A 15,194-nucleotide genomic window follows, 5' to 3' on the forward strand; every position below is an offset into this window, starting at 1 on the left:
ACTGTTGTCACTCTCAATAGCACAATGAAAAATCAGTGAGTTTCTGTCATAAGTAAGCAATGCATAATGCACGTATCATGAGTGTATCTGCAATATATGGTGAGAAATATTTCTGTAAACAGATGGTCACTTTTTGACTAATGATGCAGCTACTGGATCGAAGTAGTTACAACATATACAGCAGAGCATGCTTTTACTGTGAAAAATGGACTGTTTGCTCTTCCTGAAGGTGTGCTCCTGGTAACAGTGAAGTGGGATCTCCTGCCATTGCTCACCTGTACAACCTAAGCATGACCATGTCTTCGTCTAAAATCGGACAGCCATTGTGGGTATATTTGACTTCGTTAGGAAGGAAGTGACAGTCAAAAACCTGTGAAGGAGAAAGAACAGACTAGTACAACACTGTCAAGGCTATTAATGGCATCTGTTCCATTCCTCTCTGAGTGTCAGTAATGCATCAGAATGAGAGAATTTTTAATACGTATTTCATTTCTATGAATAGGTTCTATAATCTCCCAGTGAGAGTCAGAGCAACCACTTTAATGTGGGGCTACTAGCACCCCACAATTAGAAGGTGAATGGTCACAAGTGATTGCTTCAGGCTGTCAAGTCCCTCCCCAGTGCAACAAATAATTTGAGCTAGTACTTCTTTACCACTGTAGCCTGTGGAGTTCGGGATGCAGGTGTATCCAGTGGTACATACAACTGCAGTGGCACTGAAAAATCAGCAGATCCTGCATTGTAATGTGAGGTTTATTAGCTTCTAAAGTTGCTCATGGAGGTAGTTGCTTGATTATGTAGTAAAACTTGATTTATGGTCACTACCACTGGACTACAACAGAATGACCCAGAGAAACTTCTGTTAGAAATTCTTACAACTGAGATTTGTTCCATGTTTTTGTGATACTTTGTACCAGCAGCTCTTTACTAGATCAGATATCATCTCTGTGCCATACCTACCCCATCCCAAAGTCACTGTAATCTCAAGCAGAGTCCTATATTGTTTCCACCAGGTAAATCAAAATAGACTAATTCTGATGATATATCTGATACAGTTAAAATCTGTGAGGCTGTCTGGCCACAGTTTAACCATCTAAGCCAGACACTTGTTTCAGGCAGATTGATTTATTTAAAAGTTGGTCTTGTGAAAGCAAGGTAATGAGGAAAAATGCCTGACATGAATAGAAAAAAAATTGCTTTGTTGAGTTCTGACACAGCTATTCTTTACAAAAGAGATTTGGATTCTAGAGCATACAATGTTCATGTCCTCGTATACTGCAGTTTTCAAGTCTGGCAAATTACAATTCCCATGCTGCAGTGTGTCTTTATAGAAACATCAGATGAAAGCTCCTAGGGTTGATAAAACCATGTCTGTGTTATATCTCTGATAACAGGGAAACCCTACACCATGGTCCATGGAGGATGGAGGATACTCATGTTTCATATATACAGAGAGACAAGGCTTATTCTTGTCAGCAGGAAGCCAAAAACTAATCACTGCATTTCCTGTCTCACTGTGAATCTAAATTTAGCTTTGGTTGCATTTTCATGGGCACTATTCACAAATAGTTATATGGACTTCCTTATAATTTCCATGAAGCAAAATCTGTTCAACATTCACCAATAGTCCTAATCAGACCATAAGTAATAACTATCAACTACATATATGGCTGACTGACATCACCTTTTTGTTTTGTTTTGTTTTGTTTTTAAAGAGGACATTTCTTACTGACAGTCATTTCTTAAAATATGACAAAAGAATCATGAAAATGAAGTGCCTTGCTTGAATTACCTTCATTTCCCCAAACACTCTGGAGGATGGTGGAATGGCTTGGGGATTTTAGTGAGATTCTAAAATGCTGACTGTAAGTGCAGCTCATGGAAAAAGTCTTTGAATGCTCTTATTTTCAGTGCAAAAATAAATTAGTTGTCAGAACAGAAAACTGTTTGGAATTTATCAGTTTTATTATTACTGTAAGAGTCCACTTCTACCAAAGTTTTTCTCAGATGCTCAAGCTATGTGATAATTGTTTTATATTCTTAGCAATTTTAAAATGTATTGCCTGCTTTTAATTTTCATCAAGATGTGCATTGTACAAAGCCTTTTTTTTTTTTTTTAAGTAATGGATTATTTGATTTTCAGACACATACACATGGATCAACCTCTTGAAATAATCTGTAATATACACTGTTACCAAAAGTATGGTTGGTTTCATTTGTTAACTCTGCTTAGAAAGGAAGGACAAAAACAGTTTGTGAAAAACAAAATTACTCTCATATGATGAAGGTTTTGACTATGTTGTGGCTGTTCTGTTGTGTATTATTTTCAAATGCCACAGAAATATGTGCTTTGCTGTTTTGCAAACAAAACCAACAAATATTTCTCTTTCTTCCTTAATGTCTTTTCTTTCTTAGTACAAACTAACATAAAGGAAAATGACACTTAACCAATTAATTAGTCTTAAGTGATATTCTACAAAAATGGAAAATAAAATTAGGAAGTTACATGGTGTGTTACCTTCAGAGAAAAGAAGAAAGTATATTACATACAAACACCACTCATATTACAGCTTCAGAAGATTAATGTTGTACCCCAAAGATGAGACTGATGAGCCCTTGAAGTCAGTAGAGTTTTGGTGACAGAAGGATGCTGTGGGGGACCGTGTCAAAAGCTTTGCAGAAGACCAGATAAATGACATCTGTAGCCCTTCCCTTGTCCACTGATGCAGTCACTCCATCACAGAAGGTCACTGGGTTGGTCAGGCAGAACTTGCCCTTAGTGAAGCTGTGCTGGCCGTCCAGAATCACCTCCCTGTCCTCCATGTCTCTTATCATAGCTTTTCTAGGAGGATGCATTCCATGATCTTCCCAGGCACAGAGGGAAGGCTGACAGGTCAGTAGTCCCCAGGGAGGATCTACCCTTTTTTAAGATGTAAAATGTTGCCCTTTTTCCAGCCTGGAAACTGGGATTTGCCCTGACTGCCGTAACTTTTCAAATATCATGGAGAGAGACTACATCAGGTCCCATCATATCAAAGAATTAATTTTTCTATTTTTAAGACATCACTAGTTTCACATCTTAATTGATAACAAGAGGATGGAAAATGAAAGACCTTTCCATGAATATCTGCTATCACTGAGTGACAATCAGTTTATATGTTTAAGACACAATCTGTTTTGCAAAAAGAAACATCTGTTTTATGTTTCCTGATATGTTTTCCTTTTATATGAACAGGCAACTCTAATTGTCTATAAATTTGCTGGGTAAGACAAAGGAAATCTAAATCTTTTCCTAATTACTGTTTAGCTTTGGGGTTTTTTTTTCCACTTCAACTGCCTTTCAATTACAATTTATAATTAAATTGTCATACATTCCTAGAACATTACTCACTTTACTGGCAGTAAACCAGATCATAACAGAGATGTTTTTTAGCTGCAGAATCTCCTGTAGGAAGAGCATGAGTGGCACCAGGAAATCCAGACTCTAGCACCTTTGTTTGGGAATGGTGAAAGCTCGGGAAGCACGAGCAGCCACAGTCTCTCTACAGCCTGGTACCCTGGGGCTGCCTGTGCAGCAGAGCCCTTCCCTGTAGATGAGTTGTGCCGGCAGCCTCCAAGAGCCACACTCGACTGCCTGGGCACACATCAGAGCCATGAAATGACAGGTTCTCAACAGGGGTGGAGCTGCAAGTGGGGAAATTAAGGACTGCAGGTATTTTGGAAAACAAGGTATGGGGAATACACATCTCCTGGGATCTCTTGAAAAGTACCTCTAACTATGTGCTTTAAACATGTTGAGTTACACAGGACAAAGAGGGTATTTCAAAATACCTGGTGTTTCTACAGCATGTAGAAGCTGAGGTGGAAACTGAAAGCAAAGTCACTTCCTCAGCCACACTGCCTACAGAAGAGGTTTGTCAGAGGTTTGACATGTACCTCTGTTTTTCTCCTCCTTTTCTTCCTCTTCTTAAGATTGGATGTTAGGAAAAATTTCTTCACTGAAGGGGTGGTCAGTGTTCAAAACTTGTGTAGATGTGGTGTTTAGGGACATGATTTAGTAGTGGACCTGGCAGTGCTGGGTTAATGACTGGACTCAATGATCTGCAAAGTCTTTTCCAACCTTAATGATTCTATGTTCATATGAATCAAGAGCCAACCTACACTGGGGAAGCAGAGGTGGGGTACTATGGTCAGAGTCCCTGTGCTGGCAGAGAACAGGCCCTGGGGAAGTTTCAGCAGATGCACGACATTTCTCAGGGCCAGTCTCTAGAGATCACACATTGCCCTGCTCATTGCAACACCTCCTGTTTTCCCTCACTCTGCTGCGTAGTGGTGCTGATTCAGCTGAAAATACTTGTCAGTGGTCTGTGAAAGTAACAATGAAAAATCTATTGAAACTGGTCCTCCTGCACCTACCTTAGCAGAAACCACCAAAAACTCAGAGAAGATGTTTAAACTATATACATATACAAATACACAAAAGTGCATGCTGTATGGTACAGTAAACAAAATTTTTCAAAAAGACAAAACCTTTGTTTAATTAAAACCATTCATCTTCTATCTATATCGTTACCTCTTCATGTCAATTACTTTGTAATCCTTCCTGCTATCACTCAGGTGGGCCAATTTGTAAAGCAGATGAGTAGCAGAACGGTGATACGTGAAATACATTTCATTATTCCCACAAGCTTGACATTTGAACAGAAAACAGGGGAGTTTTAATGTATTTGCCATCTGCTAGCAATTTGGATGTTGCAGAGCAGAGCAAACAATGGTGTACACAATGTGCTTATTGTATGTAATTATTTTTTTCTTAATTGCTCCCTAAGTAGTGGCTTTGTGACTAAAATGCAAAATGCTGTAGTGGGGTATGCATTACCCAAGGGGCACTGGTTACCCTCATGAAAGAAAAGCTAGCAGCTGAGAGGCTCGAGGATATCTCCTAACTGAAAGTTTTTAAATACTCATTCGTTGCTTGTGAAAGGAGACTGAGCAAGCTCACTTCTGTTCACTCATGTTACTGAGCTCAGCTTTGGGATTTCCACGTTGCAGTTCTCTGCCAGCTCTCTACTTATGCAAAAGGCTGAATCCCATAGGTCATTCAGTTTCATGCTGTTTAGTCACTATCCAAAGGAAAAAAAAGAACAGTAAGGCAGCTCTTTCTGGTTTGTACCACACCTGTACACACACGAACACTCAAAGCAGCACAACAGAGCCCAAATACCTGTGGAGTTAGTTGTCCAACTCTCTGTGTTATTGGCTCATTAATCACAACTTCAACTTTGCAGACATCCTTCTCTCTGGGGATGGAAAACTTGAGGTCATCTTCTGACAGGAAGACAGACTGTCCCTTCATCACTTTCACCCCATGGTTCACACTGATAAAGGAGGAGCACACCACTCTTAGCACTATAGGCAGCAGCAGAAACCACCAGCTTTTCTCAAAGAACTTCATATTATAAGGGGATGCCAGCCTTTTCCACCAGTGGAAAAAATTTCTTAACAAAAGGAGTCTTCTTTCTCCACCAGCAGACTTTTTCCATATAACGAAACAACAAAATTTTAGTTGCAGGTAAAAATGTATGACATGTTTTCTATTAAGAGTCACTCCTTGACTGAAATTTGGGGGACTCTTTCAAAATATTCTTGGGATTTTATAAAATTCATCGGCCAAGACTGACAAAATGATGAATGTTTTCTCAGAGTCCTTTCAAGGTTTTTTAATCCTGAAAAAAATAAAAGAAGGAAAATTGCTGTAAGGAATCAAGCAACTACTGGGATTAAAAAAACCCTACAAACACAGACACAAAAACCTTCAACGATTTCTTACAACTGCAGTTCATTTAAAGTAGCAGCTTAATTTCACCTGTATTAGGTCTGGCTGAGATGGAGTTCATTTCCCCACAGCTGTGCTTTGCTTTGATAGCTAGAAAAGTGTTGGTAACATACCAGTGTTTTGACTGCTGCTGGGCAGCACTGGCACAGCATCAGCACTGTGACATTCCTCAGCACTGTGACATCCCTCCCCCCAGCTGAGAGAAAGATCCTGGGAGGGGACACAGCCAGGCCAGCTGACCTAAAAACTAACCAAAGGCTAGTTATATGATGCCAGCTCAGATATAAAAGCTAAGGAAAAGAGAAGGAATGGAAGGGCATTTGTTGTTTACAATGTCTGCCTGCTGAGAAACCGCTCCACATTCTGAAGCCCTGCTTCCCGGGAAGTGGCTGGACATCTCTTACTGATGGCAAACAGAAAATAAACCTTGTTATTTTCATCTTTGCCTTTTGCTTTAGTGAATGGCCTTATCTCAAGCTATGAGTTGTTTTCCATCTTATTCTCTCTTCCTTGTCTGGCTGGGAAGGGGAATGACAGGGCAGCTTGGTACCTGGCATCCAGCTGGGGTTAACCCATCACTGCCTTTTTGGTGCCATGACTTGGACCTTGAGATAAGGATAGTAATTGGGAGAATAATGGGCAAAACAAGTACTGAGCATTGTTGGAGAATGAAATGATCATGGGAAATTTTTGTTGTAATTGTGTGAAGGGTCAAGAGGTGGATTTTGTGTGAATTGTCCATTTTCATTTGGTGTTATGATGATGTTATATTTATTTTTGTGGGGGGGATTTTTGTTATGTTAATGCCCTGACTTTATAACCTTAACACCAACAATGATCTTTCCTGAAAATGAATTAAAACCCATATCCTTGTATCTCTTTATTTTCTTCACTGTTATTCACAGGTTTTACTCCACTGTTTCCAGCAGAATGACCTTCTGAACAGCCTATAATTGAATGCAACATCCACCCAGCTTTAAATTTCACTTGAAACCAATCAGCCGTTCATAAATTATTTAAAAATTTTCATTTCCTAAAGTAAGACAAGACAGATCACTTCACCACAGATTCAAGATTGACTAACATACATTTAAATTATATATATGTTGACTAAGGAGTTTGGGACACAAATCTTAACTCTGGTTTTCTAGCTATTTATCTTTCCATTTTGGTTTAAAATGTTGCAGCCATATCAGTCTGAAGAAAATCTGAGGCAAAATGTAGAATTCTAGCCAGAGGAAAAGGAATGAAATTCATGGTAGAAAATGTTTTAACATGTTTCATTAACAAATCAAAATCTAAAATAATTTTTGAAGAAGTTTACTTACACAGAGAGGTTTTACTAAAATCCAGTTATGGAAATATACCCAAAATACTTGCTAAATTTTGTTTCTTTCTAGGGGAATGGGTATCCATAGCACTTGCTGAGACAGCACTCCACTTTCTAAAATTCAAGCTTTTGAAAAATGGTCTGCAATCCTATAAAGAACAACTAGGAAAAAGGGGGAGAAAAACATATTACACTTCAGACTCCAAGTGTGGAAGTATGGTTTGCAGCAAGTGCACCCTTTTAACTTGAGTATCTGACTGGCATTTACCACATAGTGCATGGATTTCTAACATTTATCAAATAAAATGTGTTTCCTTAAAGTACCAGCTGCAAAGCAGGGAGAGATATTCTGAATGAAAAACCTTCTCTACTGCTGTGTCCTTTTTTTACTTCCTGCACTGAACAAGGTGAAGATAGGACTGAGGAAAGTGAAATAACCACTCTGACACATGTCACAAAGTTGCTCTGAGGAAGCTCTTGGCACAAGGACTGCAAAGGGTTATTTTTTGAAAGAAAATAATTAGGAGTTTTAGATTCTGGCTAGGACCTGACAAAGTGCTGAGAGGCAGTGAATGACTCTGAGCCACAGACCTGGTGTTTTACAGCTCATGATAATGGCAGTAACTCTGTGCTCCATAATAGCAGGCTTGGGCATTTATTTGTGGTGCCCTTTATTCAGAGGGCACAGGGCATCTCAGGAGTAAAGATAAAATTAAAGCCTGGAGAGTTTTGACTTTCTCCACTCTCACCTGAATAGCTCTTGTAATACCACGTTACAGTTCAGAGACAGCCTAATCGCCATTTCACAAACAGCACTAGTTAGGAAGGGTATTGTTCTCTTTTCACACCATGTATGTGCTTACAAGAAGGGAAAGCAGATGCCTCTCTCCAGCAGGCACTGGCAGAGTCATTCACAGAGGCACCTCTGCACCTCAACTCTGCTATAGCCCAGGTTGATCTGTTACTGGTGCCTGCTCCATAAAACCCAGCACAGAGTGCAAGTAAAGACCTCAGGCACAGGCAGTAGTTTCTTTCTTGCCTTTTCTTACCCTGCGTCAAACTAAGAGCAAAGAGTCTCAAAAGGGAGCCAAGAGCACTTTGACTGATTTCATGTTGGTTGTGTGAGACATTCTCTGAAACAAATTTGGTTATGTTGTCACTGTCTTGCTTTGGCTGCTTTTACTTGCAGGCACAGCTCCACTACACGTTTGCCCCGTATGTTCCAGCCACCTGTCTGCTGACCGCTGTCTTCTTAGGTGGCCAGGTGAAGATCTTAGGAAGCATAACCTCACTTTCTTAATCACTTATCTAATGTTAGCAAAACGAAATGGCAAGTGACCCTTTCAGCACAAAATGGCAATAAAAGTGAGGTGGTTTTGGTGTGAATGCCATCATATTAGCATCTTCCCCCTGTATGAGGAAAGTCATTGCTTCAGTGAAGTCGTGTGTGTGCTACGTGGCACTAACTGATCAACAGTAACACCGAGCTGCTCTCCAGCAGCTATACAACTGCTGGCGATGCCATTGCTATATTTTATGGCTGCTTTGGAGTTCCTTTCAGTCTCCTTACCTCTCTGCCCCTAATATCACAGCTGAGCCTGATTTGTCCCTGCTATTCCTTAGCATGTCATCTGTGTACCCAGAATGGGCATACAGCCGAGGCACTGTAAAATCCAAATGCACCACAATATTTCACATGTACTGAGGGGTTTAAAGAAATAATGGTGTTCATGAACAACACATTAGGGGATTCAGTATTGTGAAATTAAGCTGTTTCCTCATCCACTTTCTAAGAGTCTGTCTATATGGCAAAACAACTAAAATAACTCCAGGTGCACGGTGTGAGTACAAAGCTACCAGCTTTGGTCTCAGAAGTAAAACAGTCATGTCAGTTCAGTGATATATCATATATTAGTTGTTATTCCTCAGTGGGGATGGAGCACATGATTTAGGGGGAGAGGCTGAGACAGCTGGATTTGTTCAGCCTGAAGAAGAGAGGGTTTATTGCCTGTTTTGGACTTCTAACAAAAGAGTGCAGAGAGCCTGGAGGTGCACAGTGAAGGGACAAGGTGTAATCCGCAAAAACAGCAATACAGGAAATTCACATTAGATACTAGAATAGAAAAAAAAAAGACATTGTGATTATGGACAGGGGAGCAGGTTTCATGGAGTCCTCTCAGAGATATATTTTAAAAAAACTAATTAGGGTCTGAGTTGCCTGATGTACCTTTGAAGCTGTATTTGCCATAAAAGCTAGCTGTTATTAGAGCAAGAGATGGGAGCAGTTACAGTTTTTCATCCTAAATCATGTGGTAATTCTAAGCAGAAATGACAGAGTCTGCCAGGACGCAAGTTAATTACCTGGTGTAGTTTTGCAAAACACTGCATTATACCCTGCCAAGTCTCCAGTAATTCCCACGGGATCCAATATAAAAATCTACTGGTATAAAAAACTGTGATAATAAATAAAGAAACCACCTTTTCCATAATTATAGGTAGATTAGCCAAGCTGACACTGAGATTTGGAAGCCTGGAAAACACGTCCTGAAGATGAGTCTAAGGCATTGTACAAGGGACACTGGGCAAAGGGAACTCTAAGGAGTTACTCTGCTGGAAAACTCTTGCCCTGCTCTGCAGATGAGGCCAGGATGAGAAGGCTGAGGCAGTGAAGAGGCAGCGAATATGACTGTAGAGTTAAAATTGAGGGACATACCACACTGGGGCAATGTATGGGATAGTTTCTGTGGACTTTAGATGTGGTTTGTTAAACATTTCCTTCAAATGCCAGAAGAACTATTTTTCCCTCAGGGTTTCTGGTGCACATGTGAGAAAGGATACAATGGTTAATTACAAACATTAGCATTCTCACCAAATACAAATGGTGAGTCTGATTTTGAGGAGAGCTAATCTGATGTAAGTAAAAGACTAATCTAAATTACTTACTAAACTATCTACCAGTACCAAAAAACAAAACAAAACAAAACAAAACAAACAATCAAAACCCAAACCAAACCAACCAACCAAACAAAAAAAGAAACTCAGACACGGCACCACTAACTCTCAGCTGTAATACCTAAAACCTGACTAAAGAATCTGTAATTACTAGTGAACTTAACCCAAGTCTCTTTACACCCAAAATCTTCACTGGGATTTGTATGAGACTTTAAGGGTTTCTCTGTGTGTGACAAAATCTCTGGTTACCTGGGATATTTCACTGAACAGCTGGATCAAAAATTGCCCTCTTCTTTTTCAAAGTTGGTGGAGACAACGGAGAATGATTGTTGTGGGATGGGAGTTGCACTGATTTGTTTTAATGAATATCAGAAAAGGTTTACAAGAAACAGAAAGAACATAGGATTTTTTTTTATAGGATAGGTTGAAAGAAAACAACTAACAGGGTTCCAGGACTTCTAGGAAACAAGACAAATATTTTTACAGCAATTAAAATTCAGCCCAGGGCAACAAAAGGATCATGAGTATTAAATTAGCTCATACAGTCACGTAATGGTTTTAGACAACATTCGTCAAAACATCAAATGCAATCCAGCTATAGTTTGACTTCACAACCAGCTACTAGAGATCTTTGAATACTTTTGCAGGACTTCACAATGGTAACAACTAGAGAAGGAAACTACACACTTTATCAGGGAATGTTTAGCACCTTCCCAAAAGTAGTTTGGGAAGATTCAGGAGCTACTGACTCTCAGGTTCAGGGTTTTTTACCCAACTGCACAAAAGGCATCTGAATCAAACAAGGATCATGTTTTGTGAGTTAAAGCATGAAATGTTACATGGACACCCTATCTACAATAACTGTAGCCCACACAGCCAGTGCTATGAGATAAACCAATCTGGGTCCACAGGTGAATGCCACATAATTACAAAAAATGAGAGAACCAAAGTTAAGGTATTGATGACAAATGATTCAGTCAGTCCCTCTTTATGCTTAAACAGGTACAGGCAAGTGGATTACATTTTTAATGCATCATTATTTGAGTAGCATGTGCTATTTTGTCGCCATCTGTAATTCACAGATTGATGGAGACAGTGATAGTTTCTTTTCCCCATAAACAGACCAAGTCCTGTTGGACTGTAATGTTATCACAGGCATACAGGATCAAGACCACTTTTACTAACACTATTATTATCATAGATCAATATTATCCAGACTACTTCAAGGACTGCGGAAAAAAAAGAACATAAGAATGAACAGATAGGAGGTATTGTAATTCAAAATTAAAATCTATGCTGGAACATATATTCAAAATCTAAATGTCCCCAGATCCAAACCACCTCATTGTCTAGATTAAAATGATCTGCATGCAGTTCACATTGCATTCAAAACAAACCCTAAGAAAGAATCATGATGAAAATGCTGGCAGACACACAGCAATAACACCTGTGCAAGAAAAAAGAGCTGGGACACCTTGTATAGGTGTGTGTGCTGTTCTGCTGTGAAAGCAACTGGTAGTCTGCAGTGCCAATGTCTCCCACTGACACCCTGGACAGGTCAATAGAGATGCATTTTGTCTGAGGTAAAGTGCAGTGCCAAGTTAGCTGAGATGACAACTAGCAAAACCATAACTGGCAAAATCCCCTTTCAGTAACCCTTTGAAGAAACTGGATAATTGTCTACAGAGTTTGTTGGAATGTCTCAGCACAACATGGAGTGACAGCAACTAACCTCTAGAAGAGAGAGCTTGTTTTAGAGTTTAGTTCTAGATAAATACATAGAAACCAGCAGAAAATGTAAAAACTGTGCAAGCATATATGTTTTAAGGAACGCAGGTAAGTGCTCATTCATCTGACCAGTGAACATCTGTCTCATTCAGATGAACCAAGTCAGTTGTCTGAATGTACATGAAAATGTTAAAATACAGATCCTTACTGCAAAATAAGTGTACAGTTTAAAACATGCATTTAAAAAACAAGTTATGCCACCTAAATTAAATATATCCTTTATAAAGACCTAGTAATTTCGAAAGTTTTCATTATATTTTCAATGCTTTTTTATTTTTCTTCTAGTGTGTCTTATTAGTAAGACAATTCTAAGCAAAGAAATCTTACTCATTGTTGCCAAGCTTTTATAAAAGATAAAGCCACAAAGTTTTATTAGATTTGACAGAAAAAAGCCAACATACTTGAGAAATCTATATCAACTTGAACATTAGGATAAAGTAAGTTGCTTGGGACCCTTGACTTTCAAGTTAACTTTTGCTAAACTACTGGCAAGAACCAGTGTCTGCTTTCCTTAAAGATAGAACTGAAATTCCATCCATCCCAAGTACAAAAATTACTGTCTGACTGCTTGGCTGCAACATTCAGCAGCAAACTGAACTTTGCAAGCTGTTAAATACTGTTACAACCACAAACACAACAGCATTCAGTGTACAACAAACTTGAATCAGATACTTACAGGTAGCAGTGTTTCTGCAGGAGGCTGAACATGAGAGCACACTAGAATAAGAGGAAAAATGTATGTCACTGACCCAGGAATCTCTGGTTTAAAAGCCTGGCAGAGAAAGAAATCCAATGAGTGGGCGACAGAGAGAAAGCAGACAGGGGGAGGGGAGAGATAGATGAAATTCCAGCCTTTCTGGTCAGCTTGGCTGTAGTTTTCTCCGTACTGAAAAGCTCCGATAAACACTCCTTGCTTGTAAGACTGACTGCAGAGCCCCAGATCACAAATACTTTCAGGCTCCCTGTGATCACAGCATTCAGAGATGCCTTGTAGTGTTTACACTCAGCAATGCTTCTCTGGCAGCCAGCCCCAGATCTTCCTTTCCCCTTCTGCTAGTTGTCTGTTGGGACTAAAAACTGAGCTGCTGTTATTAAGGCTTGCTCACTTATTCCTCCCCACTTCTGTGTTTATTTCCTTCAACACACACACAGACATACACACACAGTGACACACACCCACCACCCCAGGAGTATTCAAATTTTAATTTTTTTTCCCCATTCAGAACAGCAAGAAAGAGGAAGGGTACAGAAAAAAAATCTTACCAATTATGTAATACCTCATAGAATTCAAGATATCTCTCCAGCCTCCTCTCATGAGCTTCACATCAGATTTGCAAATTTGACTGGCTGGTGGGATTCTAAATAAAATTTGCTGCCACACAGTGGGTCATTGGTGCACCCCGAGGGATAAACCCCACAGTCCAAATTTTCAGAGCAAAGAGGTTGTTTTGCAAAGTCACAGTATAGGGAGAGGCCATCCTATGTCCATCTCAGCACAGGGACCAAAAGAGTTTTTAAGCATAGGGGACAAAAAATATTTTCAGCCCAGCCACAGGACATTGTGACAAGGGCAAGAGGAACAGCGTGGGGAAGAGCTACTGACTCCCAGGTTACCTGTGCAAACAGGAGCCAAATCCAGCACAACTGTAACACTTAGCATGTTGTCTCCCCTTGCCCTTCTTCGAACCAGCAAGCTGACTTGACCCATGTAAGGAAATAAAACCGCACTATAAAAATGCAAACTGAAGTCAATAGTAAGAAAGAAAAGAACCAGCAGATGTTCCTGTGGCATGACTTAAAGACAGATGAAGAAAACAGATGGCTGTTAAAAATGAAAATTAACTCAAAGCTATACCATGGGCAATATGATACAATCTGGCCTATATTTGCTTATGAGAAAATACTAGGCAAAAAAGTATTTCCTTGAGGTACATCACCAATATCAGAGTGGAATACTGGCCTGGATTTCACACTGCACATTTTATCAAGTTTCAGAAAAACTTGCAATGAGTATTTATTTCCTCTGAGAGATGTGGGTTAACCTGTGTGTTTGTATTTTTGCTTGCTGGAACGTATCTTCTAATTCACTGTGATGAATGGTCTGTTTGTATTACACAGTGATCTGGTTAGGATCATCAGCATAACTGTCCTTACAGACTGATCAAAAAAGTGGCAGCTTATTTTAAAATGTAACGTCTGCCACTCGTTGATCAATAATATAATGGCAAACTAGTTTTATTACTCCAGCAATAAACTTGGCATTTCTTATTGTACTCTTTAACTACAATTAATTTGTGCAATCTATCAGGGTCACGTTATCTAAAGGATAGACCAAAATTACCACATCTTTTCTTGAGAAATGCCAGAACATGGAAGAGCACTGAAGACATCTTTTGTAGACATACTCATTCTTTTCATTTCAAAATTTGCCCACACAGGAAAGAGAGTAGTTCAGCTTCCCATGGATGAAAATTAAGCATGGTACATATATTTTTATTAATTACTAGTAAAATCATGCAGTTCCAATTGTTGATATGAAAACAGTAAGTTAAAAGTTTTATGTAAGCTTTCTTTAGCAAGATATAGTCAAAATCAACTCCTTTCTTTATAGGCCTTTAGTTGGAAAAGAAAAAAAATGTACTTCAGGAACAAAGCAAGCAAGCACACACACACATATCCCCATACCCATAGGCACCTCACACACAGCCGCATTCTGTCCTTTTGATTTTTGACTTACATTGATAAGTGATGGCCTAAACCCACATTGTCTGCCATCTGTACATTCAGTCAACACTCCTGTAAGAAGCATGAGGTTCTCAAAGTAACAAAAAGACTCGTGTTCATCCTAAACCTGGAGGCTGTACACTGGAAGACCTGTTGAACTGTGGGGGAAAACAGATACAATTATTTTCCAGGTATTCACTACATGACATAAATTTTATTGTGCAAGTACCTGGTTGCAGCAGTCCACTCTTCAGTCCCTAATGCAGGCTGAGAAGAACAGAGTGAAAGATCATGTTTAAAAGGGTAAATGTTAAAGGTACCTTCTTCTCCCTCTCCAGCCTACATATATACACTGTCCTTAAGTATTCACTGTGGGAAGGCCCTTGAGTGCACTAAGTTATGTTCTTCCTAAACACAAGGTCTGACAGTGAACACAAAAGTAAGGGTAGACATGATGACAGAGAGCTGATTCTGCAAGTGGCTGTAAATCTGCTCAGCTTGCTTGGAGACTTGCCTAGTGGTTTCCATGATCAAGATAATAAAAACACAATAATCATGCCATCA

General features: G+C 39.4%; 1 protein-coding gene across 1 annotated transcript in view; it reads right to left on the reverse strand.

Moving 5' to 3' along the window:
* FREM1 (FRAS1 related extracellular matrix 1) overlaps positions 1 to 12,676 on the reverse strand; it is a 63,759-nt gene extending 51,083 nt beyond the window's left edge. The window contains exons 1-3 of the mRNA XM_027883748.1: positions 12,583 to 12,676; positions 5,225 to 5,726; positions 276 to 370 (exon numbers count right to left, since the gene is read on the reverse strand). Coding sequence (XP_027739549.1) covers positions 276 to 370; positions 5,225 to 5,455 — 326 coding nt within the window. The 5' untranslated portion in view covers positions 5,456 to 5,726; positions 12,583 to 12,676. The remainder of the gene's footprint in view (positions 1 to 275; positions 371 to 5,224; positions 5,727 to 12,582) is intronic.
* Between the last annotated feature and the right edge of the window lie 2,518 nt (positions 12,677 to 15,194).

The sequence above is a fragment of the Empidonax traillii genome, unplaced genomic scaffold (genome assembly GCF_003031625.1).
Source record: "Empidonax traillii isolate 1590-97213 ecotype Southwest subspecies unplaced genomic scaffold, ASM303162v1 scaffold133:size1091145, whole genome shotgun sequence".
Taxonomy (NCBI): Eukaryota; Metazoa; Chordata; class Aves; order Passeriformes; family Tyrannidae; genus Empidonax; species Empidonax traillii.